The 27,919-nt window shown below is 44.1% G+C and overlaps 1 protein-coding gene across 1 annotated transcript in view; it reads right to left on the bottom strand.

The window, feature by feature from the left end:
* zranb3 (zinc finger, RAN-binding domain containing 3) overlaps positions 1–27,919 on the bottom strand; it is a 63,391-nt gene that overhangs the window by 17,978 nt on the left and 17,494 nt on the right. Inside the window, exons 8-15 of the mRNA XM_053416926.1 lie at positions 25,159–25,293; positions 21,106–21,225; positions 17,834–17,953; positions 16,815–16,994; positions 16,256–16,432; positions 14,301–14,757; positions 9,627–9,935; positions 5,168–5,322 (exon numbers count right to left, since the gene is read on the bottom strand). Of these exons, the coding sequence (XP_053272901.1) occupies positions 5,168–5,322; positions 9,627–9,935; positions 14,301–14,757; positions 16,256–16,432; positions 16,815–16,994; positions 17,834–17,953; positions 21,106–21,225; positions 25,159–25,293 (1,653 nt within the window). The remainder of the gene's footprint in view (positions 1–5,167; positions 5,323–9,626; positions 9,936–14,300; positions 14,758–16,255; positions 16,433–16,814; positions 16,995–17,833; positions 17,954–21,105; positions 21,226–25,158; positions 25,294–27,919) is intronic.

Raw genomic sequence — 27,919 nt, 5'->3', positions numbered from 1 at the left:
TGGAGCATTGTTAATATTGGCAAAGTTCTCTTTCCAGCAAACAAAAACAAAAACACACAAAATGTTGTTATGAACCTGAGGGGTTGATTCACACAAATGGTGACTCATGTATAATTTATGTATTTTTATGTCTACAACACATTAGAATGTAGTTTTAAGCAGATATAAAGACAGTTTAAGTGATAAATCATACTTTAAACATCTACTCTGATTAAACAGGTGTAAATGATAATGAAGGATCATATAATCAGAAATGACAATTGACTAAAAGATGAAACATTTCTTTGATTTTAAGAGAATTAGCTAAATCATTTTATAATTTATAGATTCATTAGACACTAAATGGCACCAGGTGATTAAAGCCTTTAAACTGAATCTGAGCAGAGATGTTAAGTTGATAGAAAACGAACCAGCGATGAATCTTCAGTCAGTTTTTTTTTAAAAGCAAAATCACAAATACAAGTGCATAGAAAAGAGCCACAATAGTTTGGACCAAAATTAGCACAGTAAAGAGAGAGAAACACCCACAAAACACACTCAGGGGTTCTTTGAAGCACAAAACACAAACACACACACACACACACACACACAGTCCCTCCGTGTTCTTCGGAGGTTCCTGCCCGGCTCCTCGTGTTTTCCTGTCCAAACAGTTGGTGAGACGTGGGACGCTGCTGCTGACTCACTGGTGCAATCAAAGCAAACACAAGAACGACCACGCATGGTTCCCTCGTTCAGCGTCTCTCTGAGCGAGTGACGCCGCAACACACGAGTTATTGTTTCACTCGCCTGGCCAGAATACAAGTCAGGGCGATACTGGGGTTGTTTAACATGGAGCGATCACAGACACGCCTTTTTTTATGCTAACAATTCAATATCAATTTTATGAGGGATGAGAGAATTATAAGATGAGAAATTAAAAGGGGCGTTACCCTCAACTTCCCAGTATTTAAATGATATGCTATACATAAATAATTGTGTATTTTTAGTGATTATTTGGAGTGCAATATTCTTTTCTTTGAATTTGTAGTAGTAGTTTTTATTGATTTATTGACGAATACCTGCAAAACTAATAAGTGCAGCCTCGGTTAAACTCTGTATTTAGGGCTAATGAGCAAAAACACCCGAACAACAAGTTGCATGGAAATTTGTTCAGCAGCTTTTCCGTAATCCTGCAAAAACTACCAAACAAAACAACAAACACACAACGAGCAACCTTGTAATAAGTAGTGTGCAGCACCTACTGAACGTTCGTATGGAACATGTAGAACAATAGACGTCTCTCTATTATTAGAAGCTACATAACAGGTGTTGTTGCCTTTACACGCAACACAGTTCACTGTAGCTCAATTTGTACCGAAGCTACAAGTCTCTTCAGCAAAGCAATCAGATTTTTAATGACTTACTTGCCGAGTCTAATTAAATTCAACTTCTGTAATCTGGACGCACTTTATTCTTTACTGGTTGCCATGGTAATGGAGGATCTCTCGTTCCTGCTCTTTATTCTATTATGTTCACCACTTAGGAGACGCTGGTTCTCATTTGACACTATATGTGTATCGGTACCAGAAATAATGTAAATCCATATACCCTGAGGTGCCTCCCTGTGATTATAGATAATCATACTGTGGCGTCTTGGATGCACCTGTGAAAAATAAGCAAAAAGCTATTACAGCTTCATTAGTGCTAACTACTGACAGTTTGAAGCACAAGCAACCACTGACCCTCGGTGTTAACGTCACTCAAACCACAGACAGGCGTTCCACCAAGAAAAGGAAGCTGACCAGTGAGTTTAGGTGAAAGCTACTTTGTGGAAGTCAAGGAATGGAGATGAAGGACGAGGAGGAGACAGGAGAGAGGATCACGTCTGAAAGGTTAATACCTACTGGCAGCCGACACGTGGATTTGGAGATACACATCAACATCAGGAAGTTTTTTTCCTGTGCTGCATCCTCCGTGCACAGAGGCCCACGTGTTTATTTGGATTATGGTAAAATAAATATCATGGGGCGTCAGGGGAGCGGTGCAGCGGGTTGTGCTGCAGCAGCACGGAGCAGGATTAAAGCTCTGGTGCGACTGGGAGGAGGAATACTGCCGTCGACACTACCAAGCTCATGAGTGTTTAAACATCCGGTGTCATTAAAAATCTGGTAACAATAACTTCAGAAATAAGTCATCGTTAAACACACACACAACTGACAAAGAGACAATAAAAAATAGCTAAGCAAGGTTGTCGTTCTCATTTCTTTGTGCGACCAAGGGCTCCTGTCGGGGTTATTTACCAGTAATGTTAATTTTTCAGAGCGTGAATGTTTGCATGTAGCACTTCTCCCCACATTTCCATTTCTTTTTTAACTGAGCGCCACATGTTTACACTCGCATGCAAGATCTAGTTAGCAAACATGGGATGCAAGTGAGTCGCAGTCACAACTAATGAGATGGCTCCAACTGAAGATAGTGAAAAAGGATTTGTGTGTGTGTGTGTGTGTGTGTGTGGGTGTGTGTGTGTGTGTGTGTGTGTGCTCTTCTTCACCAGTTTCTGCACAAAACTATCCACTAACTTATTACCTTATTAAAACCCAGGGCTCTTATCAACTCACTAGATGCTCGTGGCTAATTCTACACACACACACACACACACACATATATATATATATATATATTTATATGTGAGATTTGAATGATGATGTGAAGTCATACTGGGAACCACACAATATGGGGAGTCACAGCAAAGGATTTCAAATGAAGTAGAACGTGTGCGAGGAGCATCCTGATGTGGTAAGCCTCACCCATCTGCCTCCCCCCCTCCCCCCCACCCGCCTCAGAGCACACAGGAGCCCTGACTCCTTGAATAAAACAACAATTTGATGTGTAGAAAATGGACATAAAATTCCTAATACTCTCAATATTTCTCATCCAATCCCCGGTGACAAATCTCCCCCTGATTGTGCGCCGAGCGGCCCCCTGAGTGAATCCCACACGCTGGTCCAGGATTATCCCGACCTGACAGCTTTCCAGACAGAATTCCTCCAGTTTATCATTTAAACGACAGCGGGGGACATTTATCTCCGCGGCTTATCGTCTCAGCCACGCGTACGCGACACTTGTCTATTGCCATCAGGGTAATATTCCATTGGTGATTCAGTTCAGTGCTTTGGTCTTCTCTATGTAAAACCACCTTGTGTCTTATCTACGTTCGTGGGGAAGGAAGCTGATCCCTCATGAATGAAACAAAAGGTGTTAAGTATCCCAACGCGATCGATGCAGGGGTCGGCTGGCGAGTGGCCCTCAGGAGCAGAGCAGAGAATTCTCAGAAGTGGAGTCGTTGTCAGACCAGGGTTAAATTATATGGTTTGTCTCAGCTCGATGGCAAAAGCACATTTTACTTGATCATCTGAAGGAAACACCTGACGTCCTCAAACCAAAGCCCTCAGCCAGGGACTCTCTGGAGTTTCTTCTCTGGCTCAGGGCCTTTGTTGCTCTTTCTCGATCAGCTCTTTGAAAATGAATTAATAAAAGCTTGTTCGAAGATATCTGTAAATCTATGAGTGATGTAATTCCTATTCCCGCTGTGGCCATTGTGGTTTCTCCTACCCTGACATTGTTTTTGAGATATGGTAACAATCAAAAGAAGGAGACAGACAATGAGGCCACTGGCACCAAAATCCACCAAGAACCAAGAAATGAGACTCAACTTAAAACCCTCAGTGTGACATCATCAGGGATATTTTTTTCAGAATTGACAATTTAAATGATCTTGATTTACCATTTCAATTATTATTGAAAAGACCAGATATATTGAAGGAAGTCCTTGGTGGACAGTCTCCCTGAGAGCTGATAAAGACACGAGGCTTGGAGATGAAAGACAAGGAGAAGTTTGGCGATCGGTTTGGTAATCCTCTGGTAATTCCTAAACCTTTCACTGGTATTGAATGAGAGAATATTAATGGATTCAAAGAGCTTTTCTTTCCTCTTTTACCAAACAGCCCCGATCAATCTCGCAGGCAGAAAAGAAAAGAAAAGAAAAACATCTGAACGGACTCAGACAGCGTTTTGTTCCCGCAGCGATAGACAGGATTATTAATCAAGGTTGTCGAGGTTATTCAGGATCTCTCTAATACAGAGCTGAACCTATACCTGCACAGCTTTTTAAAGTGTGAATTAAACACAGTTGGATTCGGCGCCAGACAGATTGTATATGGAATGATTTGCAGGTGTTTTAATCACCTTTATTTTGGTTTATTCTTAAGCTTTGACTTCCTTAATGATGTCTGTGTGTACTTTCTCACATCCCTCCCGTTTGCTAATTGGAAACGTGTGACAGAACAGCACGTCTCTTGCTTTTATAACTGCATTGTTGTTCGCGGCTCAATCTTGTCAAAGAGATGCTGATCTCAGAGAGACTTCCCCTTTCAGAAAAAAACAAGGAATTAATTAAGTTCTGTTCAGTGTTCAGCTGAATATGACAGGAACAAGCTGGCGAGGAACAAACAGGAGGTTGAAAGTATCAAAACTCCACCTTCCTGTGCAGCTTCACTTCTTCTCACTGCCTTGAGACCTGAAATGATTAGTACATCAGACAATTCTGACTTTCATTTAGAAAGTAGAAAGAGCTCCTGTTTCCTGACACTGCAGAGGATAGCTCTGCACTTTGGCTTTCTTTATAAATGGCTTCAAGAATATTTTGTTCCAAAACTAAACACCTGATATTATAATAGAGTGAATTCAACCAGGTCACAGTGTGTCACACTGCAGCACAAGAGACGCATACATGGAAGAGAATGGAAGGAGAAAGGAAGGAGAAATCACACAGACCTTGAAGACAGACTTGGGTTTTTGCTGGAAAATAAACTCCATTAATCTTACTCTGCTTCATGACTTCATCAAACTAGTTTTGATTTCTTTGATTGATATATCGCTATAGGCTGAAATTACATTTTGCATTCGCCAATTCAGATTCATGGATTTGATTTTTTTCTTACTTCTTACTACCACATTACTGCTTTTTGGCATCGACACACACACACAAACACAAACACACACACACACACACAGACAAACCCCAAGTGTCCCACAATTTCCAGCATTTCCTGCATCATCTATTCAGCATGAGTAAAACATCTCGGAGTCCAAGGGTGATTAAACATGCATAATCAATCTCTCGCAGTACCTTGGAGTACAGATAAATTCGGTCTGTGTACTGGCTGGCGCAGAACTGCAGGCCCGGGTAGACGGGTCGGGTGGAGCTGCCGTCATCGCCATCATTGTCCTCATCGTCGTCATTAGCATCAGCAGCAGAAGACGAACCCGCGGCTGCTCTCAGGTCTGCCGGGAGGAGGAGGAGAGGCTGATTAATATCGCACTGAGCACATATTATCGGCTCATCATTGGCTTTCACAGCTTTATTGGTGTCTGTGTTTGCTCGGCCGCTGATGCAATGGGAAGCAGAGACATTAAACTTCGGCAGCTTGTAAATGTAATTACACAGAACACAATATTGAGAAGATATGACATTTTTAGTGTGAAATGAGTATGCATATGCATTATGGGTCTGAATGTGTGATCCTATATTTATGGGTTCGGATACGAGAATCAAATAATTACAATATGAAATGAAAATGTTGAAGTAATTATCTGTGACATTTTCATATAAATAGAAATGAATTTTCCCTCCTTCCATCTTTCATGTGGAGATCTCGACTCACTGTTCCTGGTTCTTTTCAATTAATAGAAGCACAAATACATATTTTTTCAAAATCTTTCCACAAAAACTTCTTAAAATGACTAATATCTTTAATTATTCTTTGTCTTTAGGTAATTTATCTTAATACCCATGTCAGGATTAATTTCTTATGTGCCATATTGTCAGTGTTGAACACACAGTTGACTGGAGTACAGACAGGATGTCTCCCTAAATTGGACCTGATTGGTCGGTCACACCACATCCAGATCACCAGTTTCAGGTTTCTGATTTAATAATAGGTGGAAAAAAATGAGCCGTGCATTTGCAGAGTCATGCTTTGTTTTTTCTGACAAAGGCAACGAGTCATGTCATCGACTAACACCCCCTCTAGTTTGATAACACAACACATAGTGTGGATCTAAACACAGTGGATACTAGAGAGTGCGATCAGGCCGTGTGTAGAAATTAAACTTGTCGTTATTCAGTTGCACTCTATTGTGTAACACTGCAGCCCATTTCTTTGACAGGCACCTTCCAAATTATTTTTCACAAGTTTGCCCAAGAATTTGCTGAACAACGGGAAGAACAGCAAGAAAGTCAAAGACTGAGAGAGAGGGAGAGAGAGAGGGAGAGAGGGAGAGAGAGAGAGAGAGAGAGAGAGAGAGAGAGAGTGATAAAATGACAGTCACAGGAGGAGAGAAACAGAGGGAGAGAAGAGACATAGCGGGTCATTAATGTCAGCTGTGTAGCTTGCTCATCCTGCCAGCGCCGAGCAGGGAAAGGTCAGGCGCTGGAAATGAGACCGCCGCTGCTCGACCACGCTTCATTTAGACAATGACCTATAACACTCTGATGATACTTGCCTTAAATCACTTCGTGTGGCCAGTTGTCTGCCTTGTCTAGTGCGTGCGTGTGTGTCTATGCGTGTGTGTGTGTGTGTGTGTCCATTTGGCTTGATAATGGAGTAAAATAGCGACACAGTCTGGGACAAGACTGTTTCCCGTGGAACAAGTGCAGCCATCTACCTGGACGAGGTCTATGATGGTTATACTGGAACATAGAGGAATAAAGATATCCCTCCCAAGGTTGTCAGCCCAATTGAGCCATTCATTTGAACTTTAAGGTACCATGGCATTATAGAAAGCCAGATTACAACTGCTTGGAACCATAGACTGTGTGTAAAGATGGACGACAGGTCTCTGTTTCCTCCCACTATCCAGTAATGAAGCCAAAAGTCTGTACTTTGAAAAGATAACCGAGATTTAATGTTGAGGTGCAGCTGTTAAACAGTTGGGAAGCTCTATATGATCCAACAGTCACTGATATTTCATATTATCATCCTTTAATATTTCTGTTCTGTTTGTCTTTTTTGATAAATTCATAATGCACTATATTTTGTATTCATTTATTTATTGCCGTCAGACTGCTACTGTTTCATTCACTGATTAACACCAATCATTTCTTTATTCTTCACCGTTACAGCCTCAAAACTCAAAAGTGAATCATATTTAAAATGTCTGCCCACATTGGAGAATTGATGATAGCTTCCACCACTGACCTGGCTAATATCTGTGATGGAATACGGCGTTAAAAATCTTTTTGTTTCACGCTGAGATCATTGTTACAAGTAATTTCCTCCTCTTGACCTATGCTGCACAACGTCCACATCTTTCATTTTTATTCTCGCCATTCTTCCAGGTGTAATTTGCCCGGCTCTGGCACACGCTGTTCTGATCTCAGCACGTGCGGCTGCTGGAAATATCAAAAATATAGATCTATAAACCTTGAACCAAAATATTCTCAGGACGATAGATTTTCACTGAATCTCATATATCTGTCCTTCCTCATCTGTTATGAAACCTTGCAGCTCAGCAATGTGCACCCCATATTTGTTGAAGGCGTGCCTCCCCACCACCACCACCACCATGTCCCCAGTTTGCAGTGGTGGAACGCGCCAGCAGCATTAAGTGGGCCATTTATACAATGGGGGCAATTCATCTTACAAAGCCGTCTTATTAGACTGTCACTTACACAGTATGAACAGTGCCTTCAGAACACCCCCAGGGAATTATCCGCTATTTTACTGTGAGAGAAAGAAAACAACGCCTAATTGGACTGAGTCATCTCATCTTCTGCAGGATCGAAACAAAAAGATATGAAAATCCCACACTCTTCAAACGGGAAGGCGCTCGGCTGCAGCTGATGCTGCGGGAAACATTTGAACCAACATTCCAGAAAACGTGTATCTGCGTTTTTAAATGTTTGGCTCATGCAGATAGACGGAGCGACAGACAGCGAGGAGGGCGGGAGACGGAGAGGTGGAGCGGGAGTGATTGCCTGTTTGTGCAGTGAGGAAAGTAATCTCAGAGCAATCAAGAGGTGGGGGCGGCCGACAGCTCTGCGGTTTGCCTTCTAAAACCACAGGCAGGTGGAGGAAAAATTATTAGACACCGCTGCTGACCCCATAGGTCACTTCTACTGGACAACTGCTGTGTTTCATATTAAAACCCACACGGTCGGAGACAGACTGGCAACGGCATGTGACTAACAAACTCACTAACCACCAACAAGGCTAAAGCACGGACAGATGATACATGTATAGATGGGTGTAGAGATGTATACAGCAGAAAGATGTACAGATAGATGGATGGACGGACAGATGGATAGATAGATAGATAGTAATAACATAATCCCGCCCCCCGGTCTCAGAGCAGTTGTTAGTTCAAGACCAACAAACCAGTTTTCCCATCCAAGAAGCCCTGATTCTCTGGCTGTCGAAATGTAGAGAAATCTGAGAATAGGCGCCGGCTTTCGAACCAGCGCTCCCACTGCCATGGTGGGAAAAAGGCTGAGAAAGTCCTCTTTCTAAAAGAAAAGCCTTGTTGCTCACCTTTATAGAGTTTTTCGGGAACTGAGTGTGGGCAGAGGCAAGGCACTGCAGGGGAGGCTGCAGAGGGATCCGATCCTCGACCATTAGGGGGCACATGCAGCTACTGAGATGATGAAATCAAACACTTGACAATCTCTCGGCACTAATAGATGTCAAAGTGTCTCTGTGTGTGTGTGTGTGTGTGTGTGTGTGTGTGTGTGTGTGTGTGTGTGTGTGTGTGTGTGTGTGTGTGTGTGTGTGTGAGGGAAAGGAATGTGCCAAGTTGTTGCACACTAATCTCAGGAAGCTAAAGGGGAGAAGGGGTTGATAGCTTGCCTGTTAAAACTGAAATGGCTCGGGCAATATTCATTCCCTTGTTAAGTACCTGCTATCAGCTCAGTTTCATCCTTCACTAACTCTGACCCAAAATGTCCGCCTGCTTTCAGAGGCAACACCCAGGTCACAGGCTTTTCTTAGACTCTGCCAGTCTGGCAATTTTTTTAGAGCTCTTCATATTGCACTCGGTGTAATTAGTTCTTTGTAATTAGCGCAATTTATTGCTTTGTGTATCCCTTCGAGACACAAGTACTTGAACACAGAGGTCTTAATTTGCAATATTACACACTGTGTAATTGGGAATTTGTTTCTTCACGTCCCTCAGAGACTCGCAGACATGTGCACATATAACCAGAGTGGACGGGGAAAACAGGATGCACGGGGGGAACCTGTGCCTTTTATGTAATTAGACACCGGCTCACTTTATTAAAAACAGCCAGTCAGGAGCTCATCAGTTACCTGCTGGACAGTTATCGAGCATTGTGTGTATTTCAGTACTGGAAGCAGGTCACTTGATTCAACAAGCTGCACTCTGGAGCTTCTTGAGTGCAGAAATAGGCAATATGCCAAACTAGATACTAATAATAGTAAGAATAATAACGCCTAGCCCCATATGGAATGAGATATAGTCCCTTATTGGTTTGAAGTGCTGATATTAAACAGCATTAGATGGGCAGGTGACAATGAAGCACCAGTCAATTTCCCTAGATATGAAAAGGAGAAGATTGCAGGTGGGATTACCCGGTGTGTGGTCAGGGGGGAGGCAGCTGCCACCGCCAGCCACCTTGTCGCCTCGCTCTCCCGCTGATTGTTTGCCTTTGAGCCGCCGCTTGTCCTCCTCCTCTGCTTCTCCTAGTTTCTGTTTGTCTTTCAGCAGTTCATCCTTCCCTTTCTCCTCCTCCTCCTCCTCCTCCTTGCTCTGTTTGTCTTTGCAGGCTTTCAGAGGCTGGGCTTTTCCCAGCCTGAGCTCCGGCTCGCTGTCGGAGCTGGAGAGGACGACGCACGTCTGGTCCCTCTCGGCTGAGGGGGGCTGCTGAGGCCTGGGTGGCTCTGAGCCAGCAGAGAAAAGGGGGAGAGAGGGAGAGAGGGAGAGAGGGAGAGAGGGAGAGAAAGATGAAGATCACTTTATTGGCCGAGTTGCAGAGTATAATCAGACTTTGAAGACTTTCATTCCCGAGCGAGATATCCATCATCTGAGGAGTGTGCCAGTGTGACAAAATGAGCGCCGACATGAAAGTAAAACTCAATATGGCTCATTAGTGATATTATTAGCTGTCGTAAGTCCTTATTGATGATTTCAGGGGATGTGATCGTGTGAGATGGAAAGACATTAGCACGGATGTCGTGGAATATGTAAACACACACGTCTGTTAGGGAGGATGTTAACCTTTATCATTTAGGGTTCACATTAAACATTATCCAAGGTTTGTTTTTCAGATCATCACATTACCTGCAGGCTGACGGCTGCCTGTCCACCTCTAACTGGAGATGTGAACATTGTTGTCGTTGCTCAGTAGCATGTCGGCAGTGAGGCAGAGAGCTGCAGATGGAACACCTGCCTGCCACCCCCCCCCCCCCTTGCACCAGCTCTCGGATCAAACAGCCAATATAATTTGCTGGGAGAATGAATTATGCTTGTGTCACATTGTTTTGTTAATTGCTCGTCTGCATCATGCGCAATCAAATACAAACAAAATAACTACCGGTGACTGCTGCATCTGTGCGCCCGGGTGCTGCTCCAACAGCTGATAATGGCCAACTGCCAATCGTAGATCTGGCTTGTAAAAAAGGGGACAGGCTTACGGCCCCTTGTAGACGCACTATCGAGCTCCCTCTGCACCTCCACTCCTGCTCAACTGATTCTTATTCATGCAGAATGGTGTAATTCTGTTAAGGTCAAGCTGAAATCCAAGCCACACAAATGTTAATGAATGCAGGGATTAAGCCATTACCGTTCCTGGACTTCAAATTATTTTAAAAATTGGGCTATGAAGTCATGTTCCGAGGCAGCACCACTGATATTAAGATAACATTAACAGACAGATGTAAGTTTCACACTCGGTCTGTACAAACTTCTTCAAGAGGGAAGCGCCGCTCAATTTCTTCTCCCGTCTTCCCTCGTTAAATTTAAATCTTATCCTCTCACATTATTGTTGAACTTGAGGTGTGAAATCTAACAAGACAGTAAGTTGTGCGACTTGGGGGACGCAGAGGGCTAATTAGTGATCCCGCCTCTCTGTGGCTTGTTTCTTCAAAAGGCCAGCCTCTAAGTCGGCTCCCTCAAATGTCATCCGAGTCTCCGGGCTCCTGGCCCCGCCGCTGCCCCCCCTCACTAACAAGCCGAGCGAGACGGCTCAATTTGTGTTAAGCCGTCCCCTCCGAGGAAGATGTTAACGGGGGAAATCCTGCAGGGCCGTGCCTCGACTTCAACAGGCGACCCCCTTGTCCCGGGCCCCTGCAGTAAGAGCCCCATTATGTCTATAAGGGCTGGATAAGGTTCCACCCACACACAAACATACTACTCTGCACAGATACATTCGAAAAGCATGGGATCCCATGTATGAGCCAGTAACCTAACCTCATGAGGAATAGCATAAAAATAGAACCTTCCTACTGAATAAAGCAGGAGAGGCTTGTATTGAAGTCTGCAGGGAGCCAAGCCGCTGCAGTCGGCAACAAAGACATATCAAAGGACCGGAAAGCACTGGGTGCTCATTCAACTCCATTCTGTTGTTAAATACTAAACAGCAGGACAGGGGCAGAGTGCTGGCTGAGAGATGTCGAGTGCCGGGAGAAAAACAAAATTGCCCTCTTCCTCGAACACTAGTCGCCGTGAGAAAAATTGCTGGTCGTCTGGTGAAAGAGCTGAAGGACCAAACCAAGCCCACGCTCTCTGCTCATAAAATAAAATAGATAATAAAACCATGAGCTGCTTTCAGACGTGCACTGAAGCCTGGACATGTCCCCAAAGCTTCCTGAACTCTTCCTCAGGAAAATGTCCCAGTGGGTTCACAGCTGCGGCGGCGAGCACTGGGCTGAGATGAACGCAAACTGGTTTTGTACAACGTTTTCCTGTTGGTGTGACCCGGACGATCTCATGCTGGGTTCTTCATATGAGAAGGAACGCTCTATAAGGAGCTAATAATCCATGACAGCTTTATTTAAAGTAATTACAGTACCAGCAGTGAAGCACAAGATTCAATTGGTTCCTAATAAATTGATAATTTTGGATTAAAAATGTAAGAAACTTTTGCCACACAGATAATTGAATCCAATAAAATAAAGTTTTAGAAGTGATGGTGAAAGAAAATCCAACTTCTAAATCGCATGTTCCAAACGAGTTGCATAAAAAAAAAAAAAAAAAAAAACGACAGCTATCCAAGGACGTCTCCAAAATTTAAAATAAACGTCTTTTACAGTTTTGCTAAACTGCTCCACTCAAATAGGCAAGTGTCCAATTACAGCTCAGCAACCCTGCTCATGGCAGCGCTGTCAAGCTCTGGATCCACTTCAGGATTTTTTAAGACCAATTATTTTGAAAATTATCATGGATTTCAAGAATGGAATCCGGCAAAGTGATCTCCAGCGACTCAGTTCTCCACTTTGACATTTGGCAGCCGTCCTCCAACCGGACATTTCTGCCTCTTTTTTTTTATTTCACATCCAGCTCCAACGTATTTCATCAAATCATTATAAATCCTTCATTCCTCTTAATTTCTTAATTTCCCTCCGGCACCATCAGACCAATATCCTCCTGCATTCTTCCTCTACAGCTGCAGGGTTGTTTTATTTCCGTCTGTTCTGTTACATTAAACACGAAGCTCTGACGCTCTGTCACGTGATAATATCTCCGGATGCTCCACAACACGTCCTCATACCAGCGATAGGACTTGTGACACGGTGTCACAGCTTCCTTTGCATCTGTTGTGAGAAACTCTTTCTTCCCGAAGCGATAACATTTCTCAAGTCGTGCCACGGGGCTCTGAGCTGATTATCTTCTCGCATTTCCCCCCAGCCGAGAGTTGCGGTGCCGAGTTGAGAGATATCTCCATAAATACAGTTGTTATTTTTCAGCACAGTCTGTCATTTACAAATTTAGCAGGTTGTTAAATTCCCTGCGTCTAGTGAGCTGACACGGCCTGCTGCTGTGAATGCAGAGAGCCGCCTGTGACAAAGAAGAGGGTGTGATTGTCGAATAGTTATCAAGCATCTGCTGCATGAGATGTGTGTGTGTGTGTGTGAGGGGTGAAATCTGTTGAAAAGTGTTTGTGTGTGTGTGTGGGTTTATTCTTGTCTGAACAGTGTGTTTTAAGTGTGTTATCATCACTTCAACTGGACCAGGCCTCAAACACACCAGTGTTTATTGTGCAGGTAGATGGATGGGGTAAACAGGGGGAAAAGGAAAGATTGTTTTCATATGTAAATATTAGAATTTTTTCTTTTCTTTGTTTTTGTGATGTTTTTGCGCCTCCATCTATTTTCAGGATCGTGCATCTTAAGTTTGAGATCATTCTTCTCTTCAGACAGGGCTTTGGTCTGCATGTTGTCTCCTCATGTTTATATCTATTGAATGTTGTGGCCGTAAAAACAGGAGCAAGGTGTGAAGGTACATCGATTTCTCTGTCTTCTTAGGGTTTCTAATATCAACACAGCCTGCATTAAAAGAAGAACTAAAACTCACTCTGCCTCGTTGTTATTGCTGCCGAACCTGGATCAGAATAATCGTACACTTTTTTTTAAAGAAGTCTCCGAGATGATCTGATGCATCTCAGACATCTAAAGAGCGTGGACCTGCAGCTACCAGGTCAGAACCACCCCCCCCCCATCTTCTTGCAGAATACAATCATAGGCTGTCAGAGATATCAGCTCGAGCCGGCTCAACTTTTCCCCAAGTTCGTTCGCAGCAATAGAAGGCGCCTGCACTCTCTCTCTCTCTCTCTCTCTCTCTCCCTCTCCCTCTCTATTTGACAGGTGAGAATTATACTGTGTCCTTGTCATCTGCAGAGAGGGAGAGAGGAGAGAGAGAGAGAGAGAGAGAGAGAGAGAGAGAGAGAGACAATATTCTCCTAACAGAGCTATTTCAGACTCTGGCAAGCGTGCCTCCATCTTTTCGCTATCATGCATCTCCATCTGGTGAAATCTGTAATGCTGTTCAAAACTATTATGTCAACAGACTGCTACGATTGATATTGACGGGAGGGAAAATAATGCAATGAATGGATTTCAGCTTCGTTTGCTGCATTTCAGAGCAAGAGATGATGGAATTATTGTCATTTTTCTTGTGTTTTGCAAACAGTGGTTTAAGAATTAATAAAAAAGAAGAAATGGGAGGGACACACGGGCAGATACGCACACACATAGGGGAGTATAGATTCAATGATTCGTCCTTATTTGTTTATTGCTTCCTGATCATACCTGGTGCAGTGGAAGAGGAGCGCGGGAACTCGCACATCTCGCAGTAAGGCAGCAGGCTGCTGTTGGAGTAGGTGCAGGACCCACAGGCCCACGTCCCAGTCGAAGGCCCGGGCTCCGAGAGCATCCGCGGGACCATGAAGGAGCTCGGGGACCGTGGGCTCCCGGCGCCGATCCCCCCAGCTGCCGACCTCCTCTTCCCCTCAAATCGAGACCTGGGGCTCGGGCTGGGATGCTGGGAGCGCAGCCTCTTCAGCTGTGGGGAGAAGTCCCGGTCAGGTGTGGCGGCAGCTTGGGACTTTTCTCTCCTCTTCTCCGAGCTCGTGATACTACCGGCCGGTACGTCAGTGGTCTCTGCAGAGATGGAGGGAGATGTTTCTTCATCTCCTGTTCTCTTCCTCTTCTTCTCCGTGCTCGGGGAGAAGAAGGCTCGTATGTCATGCTGCTTGTCTCTTTCAAACTGCAGAAGAAAAGATGGAAGTTCAAGTTTTACTCTCCATAGCACAAAGTTAAGATAAAGCAACCTTGTGATGAATTCCTTTTTATCATCATAGTCACAGAGCAATTTTACCCTCTGTTTGTTCCAGAGTTCATGCGAGTGACTCACTGTAGCTTTGCACATTTCAATAGATGACAGGTGAATATTCAGATTCAGTTAGTTAGAGGTTCAGACTCAATTTATTGTGCGACTTACTACACGTTGTACAATTTAGTTTAAAGGGGGAAATTCCTCGGCTATCATTTCTCAAGCAGATTTACAGCACCGGGAGAAAACCTGACTTTTAGGTTCTGTAGGTTCCACAGACACTGAATATGGAGCAGGGAGAGAAACACAACTCACACAGAAGAAGAAGTCTGTCACACTGTGTGTTTCAGTTTGGTGAAGACATGGGAAGAGACAAGGAGGACGAGAACTACATAATGGGGACATTGTGCCAATTGGACATTATTTATTTACCTGCATTTATTGTATTAGGGATTTGTTTCTATATTTTTTATGGTACATGCCTCTTAAATACAATATTTGGTACTTACAGTGAATAAGGGACCTAAAGACACAATGCTAGCGACTGCTGTCATACCAGCAAAGTTCCTCACATCGTTACCCCCCCTTGACTTCAGCAGTAATATTAGAACTTGTCATTTCTTCTTACAGTGATGACGTCCATGTGGTGAGTGACTGACGGCCTTCTGCAGGACCAATTAGGTCTTGATTGATGTGGTTGTTTCTGTAAAAAAACTCTTTTCTTTCCTGATTAGTCATCGAGAAAAGTACCCACTTACCTTGATTGCCACGAAGACTCAACTCCAAGTCCAAATATAATCCTATATTTCAAATGGGTCATGATTTTTAAAGTATGTTCAGTATATACTTTTATTCACCCTCGAGCTCCTTCAGCTTTTAAGGTTTGGAGGTTCTACTGGAAAAGTATTATTTACAAATGTCTGTGGAAAGATGTGATACTGTATCTCTATGTATGTGTGTGTGTACTGCGATTTGTGAATGTGTATCTGAATAAGATTTGTACATGTGTACATGTCTACAGATATATATAAAGATAAAATGGAACATAAAAGTTATTTTATTAAATATTAGTTTAGTGAAAACTTTCAGTATTTAGCATTAAGAGGTGAAAAAGTAATTAGCACCAATGAGTCAGTCTCATTATGTTTCTGTAACATCAAATAACTAATTAAACCCAAACTGAACAAACATCAGTTTGATACAATGACTGAAACCATCTTGGAGAGAAATTGCAGTTTTTAGTTTGGTCCATGTCCGACCCAATAACAAGGAGAAGTCGGGGTAGTTAACCTGCACTGTCGCCAGCCACCAGGGGGCGATCAAGATACTTTAAGTTGTTTTTTAAGTAATCCTTCCGACAGTCAGACGAAGAGAACGACAACAGCACAGAAAACATACAATAATTTGTGTTGACGTGTTCCCGCTGACTCACATGAGAGAAGAACAGCTCGTCTTTCCCGTCCCCCGGGTGTCCCTCCAGCGGCGGCAGGACCGTCTCACTCGGCGTCCACGCGTCGGCGAAGTTAAGGAACTCCCACTTGTCCTTGTCCCCCTCGTCGGCCTTCAGGTACTCCTTCCTCCCGTTCAGCGTGCTGCCCGTCACCGTTTCCTGAGGCACGTGGGAAAATTCAGATTTTTGTTTTTCAAAGTCGGCTCTATAATGAGCTGTATCACGTTTTTGTGGAATAATTCAGTTTTAATTACAAATATGGTATGGTAAAACAGCTATGATTATTAATTAAAATCCCTAAAGCCTGTTCTGATATGCAAATCAATTTCACACACGTGTCAAACTTTATTCAAGCATGCATAGATTATAAACAGCTAAGTACAGGAGACATGTGGGTGAAGCTGTGTCAATACAGGAGCAATAAAACTGAGATCATGTCCGATTTCACTGATTTATCATCCACGTTAAATGTGACACCAACAGTTAACTGGTGAAATACAGATCTGAGGCTGGTGCTGCCACAGAGTTCATCTCATGTCACCTTCTTGTTGAGCATGGACCACATGACCGTGTCGAAGGTGCCCTTGGCGATGAGGTAGTGCACGTTGACCGAGGCCGTCTGCCCGATGCGGTGGGCCCGATCCTCCGCCTGCTTGATGTGACCGGGGTTCCAGTAGAGCTCGGCAAACACCACGTGGCTGGCTGCGGTGAGAGTCAAACCCTGGAGAGCGGGAGACACACACACACAGACACACACAGACACACACACACACACACACACACACACACACACACACACACACACACACACACACACACACACACACACACACACACACACAGACACACACACACACACACACGCACACACAGTACTCAAATCAGAACAAAAATACATAATTTAACCACCGCAATGGAATTTAATTTGATTAAAAATCCGGTCCGAGAAGAGAATATTAGATGCTAATTGCTTCGAGTGCCGATATCCTTTGGCTGGATTGCTTCACATTTCTGCACATATTCAGTCACTCAGAATAATGGCTGTCAGTGAGTTTATTATTAAGAGTAAATAAAACAATTTCAGCATTTATTTCTACTTGATTGTGATTCATTAAAACCAATGACAGTCGTCATCATTGCTAATACGCAGCAAATGACTCTATTAGAATATTTATTGTTGCATTACAGAAAAACTGTATTTGTTAGGTTCTCTTCTAATGACCGAGCAGCTCTGCCAGTCTGTAGGAAACTGTTGTGTTCATGGGTTTCGGTTAATTACAAATTAATTAAGCACCAAATTTACATTTAAATTTTGTTTAACTCTTATGAATCTTGTTGTTTAAGAAACACGGTAACTTTTCAATGACAAACTCCAGGATTTTAAGACTGGGCCACTTCAGAGTGCTGTGCATTTGCAGGATGTATATTTTCAGTGGTTACAACAGAAAGGGGGATAATGATCATTGGAAGACATTAAAATGAATTGATAAGAACTGAGGTGATCAACAAGCAACAACACATGTAGATGTATAAGTGTGTGTGTGTGTGTGTAGTGAGTACCTGGCCGGCCGCCTGGATGCTGAGGACGGCCACCCGGGTTTGAGGGTCGCTCTGAAACTTGTGCACGAGCTTGATTCGTTCTGAGGACGGGACACTGCCGTCGATACGGATGTAACCGGCCTGACGGAGCAGAGACAACAGATGGAGAACTCAATTCACAATGGATGACAGTGGTGAAGTGAAACCAGGAAGTGATGGAGGCTTTCAGCTTTGTGCCTCTTTTCAAAAGAAAGCAGGTAAAGCTTTGATAATTGCAGGATGAGCACAATGAATTTAGATATTAAAATGTTAATGGGTTCTTCCTTTTATCATGTCCCATCCCTTCACACATTTTCACAGATATTGGGTGAATAGTTTTTGGATAATCCTGCTAACCAACAAACAAAGAAACAAAAAAACACAGATGGATAACCCCAAACCAAGTTGTTACGGATTCAACTTTTCTCGAGCACAATAAAGAACTTAATTCAAAATGTTCAAAGCCGGAACCAACAAGGTCTTTTGTGCCAAATAGAGACGTTACATTATTTTGTCGGAGCTGTGCTGGATCGGGCTGTGATCGGGGGGGGAAGCTCTCTCCTTTATGCTCATGCATCTCAGGAAGGATCATGCAAACAATGGGAGTAGATAATGTAACTGAGGTGGTTTGAACTTCCCATTTAAACGTTCCCCCATCTAGTGAGCGATGGTATTGTCCCCGTTTAAAAAGCTGGTGCTGGAACACTAAAGGAGATGAGCTTCTCTGTGTTATCCTGCTTTCCACTCTGTAGATGTTTCAATGACATGAGCTGTGAATGAAAGCAATGAATACAAAACTCTGAAACGGTGGCGTTCAACAAAAACAGCTCCTTTGAGTGGAAACGCGGCAGTAACACAATATTTTGTGACATTATGTGAGTCCAGACAAAGAGCGCAGTGGTTTGCATGATCATTAAACCTGCACTGGAAGTTGACATTCACTGTGCTGCTAATGCACGGCCGCTCTCTTTTTTGATTTGGACTCGCCGCTCCTGCAGAGATGCTCGGTGGACGGCGGTGGGGGGGAGGGGGGGGGGGTTGTGTGCGGCGCAGCTCTCACGTGTGAATGTAACTGTAACTGCATGAATATGAAGGAGAGCCGTGCTGAGCGAGACCACAGAGGACCGGCTGACATTTCCAGCAAAAAAATAAAATGTCAAATATATAAGCAGAACTCATCGTGATAATAATAATCAACTTTATTTAGGTAGCACTTTCTTTTCAATACAATTTTGAAAAGTGCTTCACAAGACGAAAAAATAAAAGCAAACGTCATGTTCTCATTAATGAAAAGCGAAATAACTATATAGAATCAATCTGCTGTCTCAGAAAAGTTGTGTTTAGTGTTCTTTATTTGCTAGTTTAAAAACTTCACTAAACAACCTTCCATCCAGCTCGACACCTGGTGAGAAATGCAAACTGTCGCTGCTGTTTTTAGCTCGTCTCTGTTAATTGACGAGTGCGAATGAAACCAGAGAGCGAGCGCTTGTCGCGGGGCGATGTGCGATCGCACGTCGTACCCCTGCACCACATTCAGTCAACACCTCCTCGACCCCTGTGCCACACACAGACGCAGCCGCACACTCGAACTCTCACAGGTTGCCAGCGACTTTCTTCTGCTTGTGATGACTTGTGAAATGCAGCTTTGCAGATGAGTCGTGGAAGTTAAGTTTACTTTCTTCTCAGGGAGGAAGAACGGATGAAGAGTAGAAAGAAGAAGAAGAAGAAATGAACGTGACGCTCTCAGATGATGATTAAGAGAATAACTTTAGTTCCATTGTTTAAAAATTGTAATTTGTAATTATCTAAATATTGCACCTGACTTCAGTGCCTAAGTGGAAGAGGTAAATAATTCATGACTTTAAACATCTGCTGTGTTTTCCCCTGCTGCAGCACAAGCCTAACGTAGAGCTCAGCACTTTGTCTAAGTTAATCATGGATGGCAGGGATTTGACTTATAAACACAGCGGGACTATGGATGAAGGAATAAAAATCAAGTAAGGGCCCAATTACCTCTGGTTATCCAGGAAGCAGGAGTGAGATATGAACACATTCTGCACATTGAGTACTTCCAGGTTACCCTTAATGGCCAATTCAGGTCTGTGCAGCTGGAAACAACTTGAATCTCTTAAATGGAAATGACAGGAATGAACATTTGTGCCAGAATGAAATATCAAGTATGTAAAACCAGTGCTCCCTCTTGGTGTTAAGTGATTACTGCAAAACCAACATGAATTCTAGGACTGGGTTTTTTTCACCCAGTCTTGGAGGTTGAAGGTCAGAAGAAACTTTTTAAGAGCACTTTGTTGCACAGGGTGAAGTGCACAGGAACAGGAAGCTGATTTATTTCTGACTCTGCTGATAAAAACTCATATTTGCATTTTACATTTTCCTGATTTAAATCAGTGTACATGTACATAAAATAATACAAATTCAAAGCAATCGGCTAATTCATTAATCACCAACTCTCTTTAGTGACTCTACTGTCAGATCTAGATTTGTAGATTTAGAATTAGGGCTTTACAAATGTTGGAATTAAGGATATTTTAGCTTCATTCCTGGATAGAGGGAGGAGTCCATCTTTATTTATAGTCCATGGCCTCGCTACGTGCAATGTGATCCTTTATGTTCTATAATCTTGAGTCATCTTTGTATTTCTGGCCACTGCAATAACTGTATATTATTTTTGGGGGGGTACTAGTTGTCCTGGGGCAGTTCAGATTCTGTGGTCATCCTTTTGCTGTGAGAACCCCATCGACCTCTGCAAGCACCTTGAACTTGAAATGAGTGTTCATTTATTTCCAGGAATTCATCAGGATGGATGCATGTGATGGGTCGTGAGGTTCCAGCAGTGAAACAGGGCTAATTATGTGCATTGTCCACGTTTTGGTAATTTAGAGAAATCCATCCTCCCTGAGACACTCACACATAGAAAGGTCCATGTAAATCCATATGTATACGCACACATCCATAAATAGATGAGCGTGTCCCTGTAATCAGAAGGCTATTGTGTTCAGAGCTGCTGTGGCAGAGGGGAGGAAACTTCGTGAAGACGTAGAATCCTGTATCTGCCTGTTAATCAGAATAGTAGGGAGGGAAAATGGACAAAGGGATGAACGAGGCTGTGTGATGTGGTGAGAGATAGTTTTAACTGGGATCCAACAAGTTTAGGGGATGGGGAGAACAGTGAATCATTATTTCTCTTAACGTGTGATTTTTAGAGGATCCATAACGTGTGGACGGCCCGGGGTTACCTTGGCCTCGATGACGGCCTCGGTGCAGGCCTGCAGCATGGTGAGGTGGTGGGCGAACACCAGGAACTTCAGCTCCTCGGCCTCCAGCATCATCTTAATGTAGTCCTTCACAGCTCCCGCCTGGCCACACACAAACAGGCACATACAGAAATAGACACAGATGAAAGGGAGCCACTGAATCCATCACTTTACTGGTCCACCGCACACAGAGGAATCAGCTAGATCAGTGGAGAAGTCAATTAATCACCGCGGCATCCTCTCTGTGTGATCGATTCCCTATTGAATGCCGGGGATCCAGACTTTAAAAGGATAGAGCACACAGAGCGACTGGGGCGCATTTGTCCGCTCGCAGATAGTGAGAGCAAATCAATAAGTCACAACTTGGAGATATGATTGGTGTGTGCGCTGCTTTTCTTTGGGAAGGGGTCGTTGAAGCCACATACAAGAAATGTTCCCTTTGGATCCGACGATTTAATGAATCCCAGAATCTCTCATTTAAGAAAAGATAAAGCCCCTTTTTCTAATTTAATTAAAACAAACATCCTACTTCTCAGGCACTGCACTCCAGCCTTTGTTTTTATTGATGCCAGGCAGTTGTTCTACCTGTTAGTCTTGTTTTATTTATGGAGTCAAGTGGTAACAATGCTTGATAAACATCACAGCCCAGATTTAACAGCACCGCGCTGGTTTCTACCGAACGCCCTCGATTGACAGCGCAAGGCTAACAATCCCCAAAAAGCACGGAAGCTGCAGAAGTGTGAGTGAGTTAACTGTACCCTGCAGGTATCCGTATCTATCAATTCACCGTGCACTGCTGCCCGGCGATCACACTGTGATGGCTGTGGCCGCTGCCGCTACCGGCTGCAAAGCTGGAGAGGATGTGCTGTATGAGCGTGTCATTGAGCAGCCGGGCCCGGCTCATTGCAGAGCCCCAGGCCACGAAGCTCCCAAGAATAGCACCAACTAGTGAGAAATACCGAGGTCTGATTTGACTTGAGCAGAGCCCTTACTAGACGGTTTTGGAGACAGGCCTTTCTCCACGGTGTGAATCCCACACTTATATTCTCCACACCTCCAGCAACCTGACAACCTCTGCAGCCATCACACCTGCTCTGGTGGGAGAACCTCTGCTTTGCCTTGCTGATAATTAGCCAATGCGCCTGATAATGAATCTCTCCGCCAGGCCTGCCGACCCCGTTCTGATCTGGGGGGTCCTCATTACTGACGGCCTGGCTTCACCGGCTTCCTTCCGCTGAGTTTAATTAGTGCACCAACTTCTCGGCTGTCTGAAGCGGCCCGTTGGCCTGCTTTAAAGTCCAGCATCAGAGCTGTCCTCTCTGGGTAATTGGGAGCAGATGCTTGGCGGGTAAAGCAATAAAAATACCCCAAAGGCGTTTGGCAGCTCCGTCACATGGCAGACTGGCAGGCAGGCAGGGGCCGTGACGGGCAGGCGGGCAGGGGCCGTGACGCTCGTCAGAGTGACATAGATGTGTGAATCCATCACACCAGTCCACCTTCCCCATGATCAAGAGAAGAGAAGAACCTATTTTTTCCCTCTGAAGTAAAGACAGTGTGTGTGAGTCTAAAAAACCGATAGGAGAGAAAATGAGGCTGGGCCGGCGGTATCGGCTTTTGAGGTGGGCTGGACGTGGGCGGGGGGGGCTTTGTAATGAAAGGAGGTCCGGTGTTAGGGCTAAACTGAGCAGAAATCCAATCAGCAAACAACGCCAGGCACAAAAAAAAGATCCAAGCTTGGAGGCAGGCTGAGCATGGTAGCGCGTCGATGATTGGATTCGCTGGTTATCTCCGGTCTTCGTTAACCTGGGGGCCACGCTCCTCATGGCTGAGGGCGTCGGGCTAATTGAGAGGGAAACGCCCAGCCCGGGAACGGGGAAGATGATCGGAGAGGGAAAGGATACTGGGAGGAGATGTTGACTCAACCACAGGAACTACCTCCCAGCATCAAGATAAGAGAAGCTGGGACCTGATCACAGGTGGAAACACTTGTTTATAACCTCGTCACCAGTTGCTCTGATCCCAACCTTCCTCCTCCTCTATGCATCCAGCCCCCCCCCCCCCACCCCCCCCCCCCACACACACATTGGTTATTTCTCTCTCATTAAAAAATAAGTGTCTTCAAGCTGAGAGCTGACGGAGTTTCCATAGCAACAACATCACAGAGTTGCGGTGTGTAACTTGGAGATGAGGTGGTGATCACGCTGAGCTGGACACAACTGAAACACCACCTCTGTTATAACTCCCTACTTTTGTCTAAGTGCTTTCACTGGCCGCCATTAGGCCCTGTTTACCATGGCGATGCTTCCCTGTGAAATCTCCCAGAGGGGTCGGCCGAGCAATGCTGCACCATCAAGTCACCAGTTCCTATACTGGGAAAGCATCGCTCCATATTTAAAGCTTTGTTAATTTGGGTTGTGTGTTCAAAATATTTGGAAATCTTACCACACGGGGAACGTTTCCTTTGGAGAAGATCTGCTGACCACATGTCAATAGTGGCGCTAATCATGTAATGGGGCCTGTCTTCTCCAGTTTGGCAATGGAAATGTCTGACCATGACGGGGTAAGACATTTCCTGGAGTTCATGTATTAAAACTGCAGAATTATCAATCTTTGCCCAGATTGCCAGAGTTCTCAGACATCATCACCAAACCAGAACAAAACATCACCATGAGGGACCACCCCTTGTTTTTTTTATGGGTGTTTTGTAAATGGTAATGAAAAATGGTTTGAGTGGGGGGGCGTTTGTAGTTTTGACAAATAGACAAAGGTTACTGGCAAATAAAAGAAGCCGCCCTGATGAACTGTCAGTGTGACAAATTGGAGACAGTAACACAAACAGAATTTGGCATAAAAAAACGTCCTGAAGATATAAATCAGATTTGTCAACCCCCAGACTGCTGAAGCCGCATATTGTAATAATAATAACTTAGGTTTATATAGAGCCTTTCAAGGTACCCAAGGCCACTATACAGAGGGAGGGACAATGAAAATAACTTCAGATAAACTTTATTAATGGGTTTTTATCCCCCTTTCACTTCATTAGAAACTCAATCAGAAGAGCGGGTTTAAACAGGGAGGAACGTCGGTTGCTGTTTAGCCCATTAAGCATGGAATTTCTACAGATATTTGGCTGCAGACACAAAAGAAAATCACTTTCCCTCTTTAAACCGGTCAAAAATCCATCTATCTTGTCCATCTTATACTTGCAAATGTTTTCTTCCTGTCTGCATGAATCTGATTTACTTTACTTTCAATATGATCCACACTTTAACCCCCTGGTCAAAGCTTGAGATCCAACCCGCCTCCTGAAATGATGCGTTTGCTGAGCTGCTGAAAGGTTCAACTCTATTTCTGCCTCTTCTGGATAATAAAGCTGATAGTAGCTAATGTTAGATTTGGACTGTAGCTCACCGTCTATAGAGGTTTGAGTGCATTAGGTACAAATACCTTGAGATGAACTCTCAGCATCAAACCATCAAACTTGCTATGGAGTTAAAAGGAGAGGGTTGATGGGTTACTCAGCACCAAACCCACAGGTTCCTAATGAAGATCTTTAATAAATGGGTCAGGACATATCTGTGACATTGTTGGAAAAATGGAGAAATATCTCACTTAAGGCAGTTGAACACTAGTTTTAAACAAACATCACTCAACTGGAGTAAATACAGCTCTTTGTAGAGACTATTTTCAGGTAGGTATTGACAACACTTGGTGCTAGAGTGAGTATTTACAGCAGCAGGACAGCGTATTTAGGATTCATTTCAAACGAGTGTGTTCATGCTAATGAGGGAACACATCAGCCAGTGTAACAGTGTGGCTGCCGGATGTGTTTTTAATTCAAAATGTTTTAATTATCAAGTTTGGGGACAAACAAATATCTCAATCACACATGAATAAAATATATAAAAAATATTCGGATACACTAGCACAACACTCGAAAGCAGGATTCAGAAGAATAAAGCTGAACTTCAGCCTTGAAGAAACACTGAAGGGTATAATGACAAGATACTCTGAGACCACCTGCTTTCCCATTACCTTGGCTATAGCTGTTTGTTTGTACATCTGTGTGACCAGCCCCATGACCTCGGTGAAGGGGTTGTCCGTGGCGGAGACCCCCGACCCCATTCCCTTCATCAGTCTCTCCCACTTGGCGAAGCTGGCTGAGGCCTCCTGGAAACAAGGAGAGCACATAGAACGGTGAGGCTGCTTCCTTTCTTCCATCATCCACCCTTCTCTCTCTCTCTCTCTCACTCTCTTGTTCGCTACTGTTTTTGAGGTATAAAGGGCAGAACAATTAATGGTGCTGCCGGGTGTCCTACTTTCCCTGGAAGAGGGGGGAAAAAAATGAGAGAGCGAGCGAGGGGGGGGAGAATTCCCAAGGATGCCACCCCCTCTGACTGGGCTGCTGTGTTAGGTGGGTCATGAGCGTCTCCCAATTATAGCCTTCTTGTGACAAGCTGGGGTCGAAGATGGAGAAGCGAGCGGGCCGGGTACGATAAATCAAAGAGGGCTCGCGTGCTCTCAAGGTGATTGGCGAGGAGTATTTAAGGCGGAGCGTCGAGCGGAGAGGATCGCAGTGGGAGCGGCTGCCGGCGAAGGGAAGCATCTGCTGCGTCCACATGTAGGTTAGGCCTGTTTATCATAAAAACAGGCCTCACACAGAAGTTAGTTCATTAACAGCAGGCTTCAGCACATTGTGCGTCAGGTAGAAATCTGACAAGAAAAGCAGCATGACGTGTTTTTTGATTCAATTTTCCTGCAATAACTAATAATTCCAGGTGCTCTGGAAGACAACGAACCCCCACGTCCTTCCTTATTAAATTGTCTAACCGTAAAACCACTTTGTCATTAAGGGGTTATTTTTTGCAAGAGCACTGCATGGAATCTGTCTAAATCCAGGCGGCAGGATGACACACACAAAAAAGAAAAAACGTGTAAAAGTTCCACAGGAGCGAGCGCCGTCTTAAAGCGCCGCAAATCAAACGACTGAAAAGAAACTGTGAACCATATGGTGAAGTGAGGAAGAGGCAGCGGCGTGTGAGGAAGCACATACAGTACATGCACATCGTGGTGGGTGTGTGTGAAGGAGGTCGGAGGGGAGGAAATAAAACGTGTGAGAAATGGAGAGAAGTCTTATTAATTCAAGCAGGTTTCACTCCACCGCATCTTTCCCTGTGTTCTACACTGCAGCCATGAAAGGACTGTGGTGAGATGTGGAAGCACGGCACCATTTATTGCGATAATTAGCATTTCAGTGGATTCAAACCTCGTCAAAGTCAAGGACGCTGGAATGAATAAATATTATCATATCGAAGGAGCATAAAAGCTGCGTTTCCTTTATGCCTTGCCTCAGATGTTTCACTAAGCAGCACCTCCACTAACGCAGCTCAGACTGTCTCGCCGTGTTTTTTTTTATCTTAATTAAAAAGTTTACATCCGAGAATTTCTTCATAATGTGCCGGGGAAAAAAGAATAATAATACGAAAAATAACACGAGTGGCTAAACACTCCAGCCTCGATGAAATTCAGTAGAGTAACGCTGACAAAAGGCCAGGGCTGAGGAAGTAAAGGGCAGCAGGGACATAAAAAAGTGTCTGGCTGCGGATGATAAAAGCCATCATTAGGGAGTAAAATGAGATAGGAGGAATGAACTGGTGAGGGGTGCTGGTACGTGGGAGATACCGTCAGGAAAATAAGGTCCACTCCGTATTTTATGTTTTCTATTGTTCCTATTTCCCTGGTTGCAGATTTGGGCGAGTGACCACTTCACAGCGTCCTTTCTCCTCTCTTCAAACCACTTCCATTGTCGCTGTGACGCCGTGAAACAAAAACATGCATGCATGCAAAACGTAACCTGCAAAGCAGAACAGCTTCTGTGGTGTTTTTTTTTTGTTTTCAACAGAAGACAAATGATCTGTAAGCTCACTCCTCGGAGGAGATCACGACCAGACGCAGCTGTTTCAGCCGGCTCCAGATAAGAGAGCAAAGCGAGAGCTACATGACACGACATGAACTTTTCCCAGAGTTCCACACTCACGTTCAGTGGCCCTAATTGGCGCCGCAATGTAGAACCACTGACCATATTTAGCCTCCAATTAAAGCGTCACTTAACATTTAGGGAGACTTGGGTAAACTCCTGCATCATCACTTTCCTGAGTTACTTCCTTGTTATGGTGTCATTCCTGGGACGGAGGCTCGGTGCATAATTACTGCTGAAAGAGCTCCTCCAGTGTTTTTCCACTCCTGCTGATATGATACAAAATATAATAAAGCTTTTTTTTCGTGGATGCTTCGGCGTATTCTCGCACACAGCAGGGAATCTAACCCCTCGTAGCCTCGACACCAGTGAGCCGATGCGGAGAGCGACAGGCGCGAAGGCCAGGTCAGAGCCGCATTAGCATTCACGTGTAGATTCCCACGCATCCAGCACGGCGTGGGAGGCAGAAACCGCAACCATAACTTTGGGTGAGGCTAAAAGTGAAGAGAACACCTACACACCAAACATGACATTCCAGCATCTCCAAATAGATCCAGGAATAGATGGTAGAAGGAGAACACAGGGAGAGGGATATCGCTGCATCTTACTTTGGGCTAATGGGGAGTTATTTAATCTTGATGCTGCAATAGACACTTTTCTACACTGGACACAGTGAAAGGATGAGTAAACAGGAAATATCAAGTTCTTATCAAGCCTGCGATAACAAAAGACAAAGATGATTAATTCTTACTAAATATAATTGTAAATTGTTTATTCTAGTAAATGTCCGAAATCATTCAGGAACGTTTTATTGCTATT

The sequence above is a fragment of the Pleuronectes platessa genome, chromosome 24 (assembly GCF_947347685.1).
Source record: "Pleuronectes platessa chromosome 24, fPlePla1.1, whole genome shotgun sequence".
In the NCBI taxonomy this organism is placed as follows: Eukaryota; Metazoa; Chordata; class Actinopteri; order Pleuronectiformes; family Pleuronectidae; genus Pleuronectes; species Pleuronectes platessa.
The sequence above is the reverse complement of the archived record's forward strand: the minus strand, read 5'-3'. Positions and strand labels throughout refer to the sequence as shown.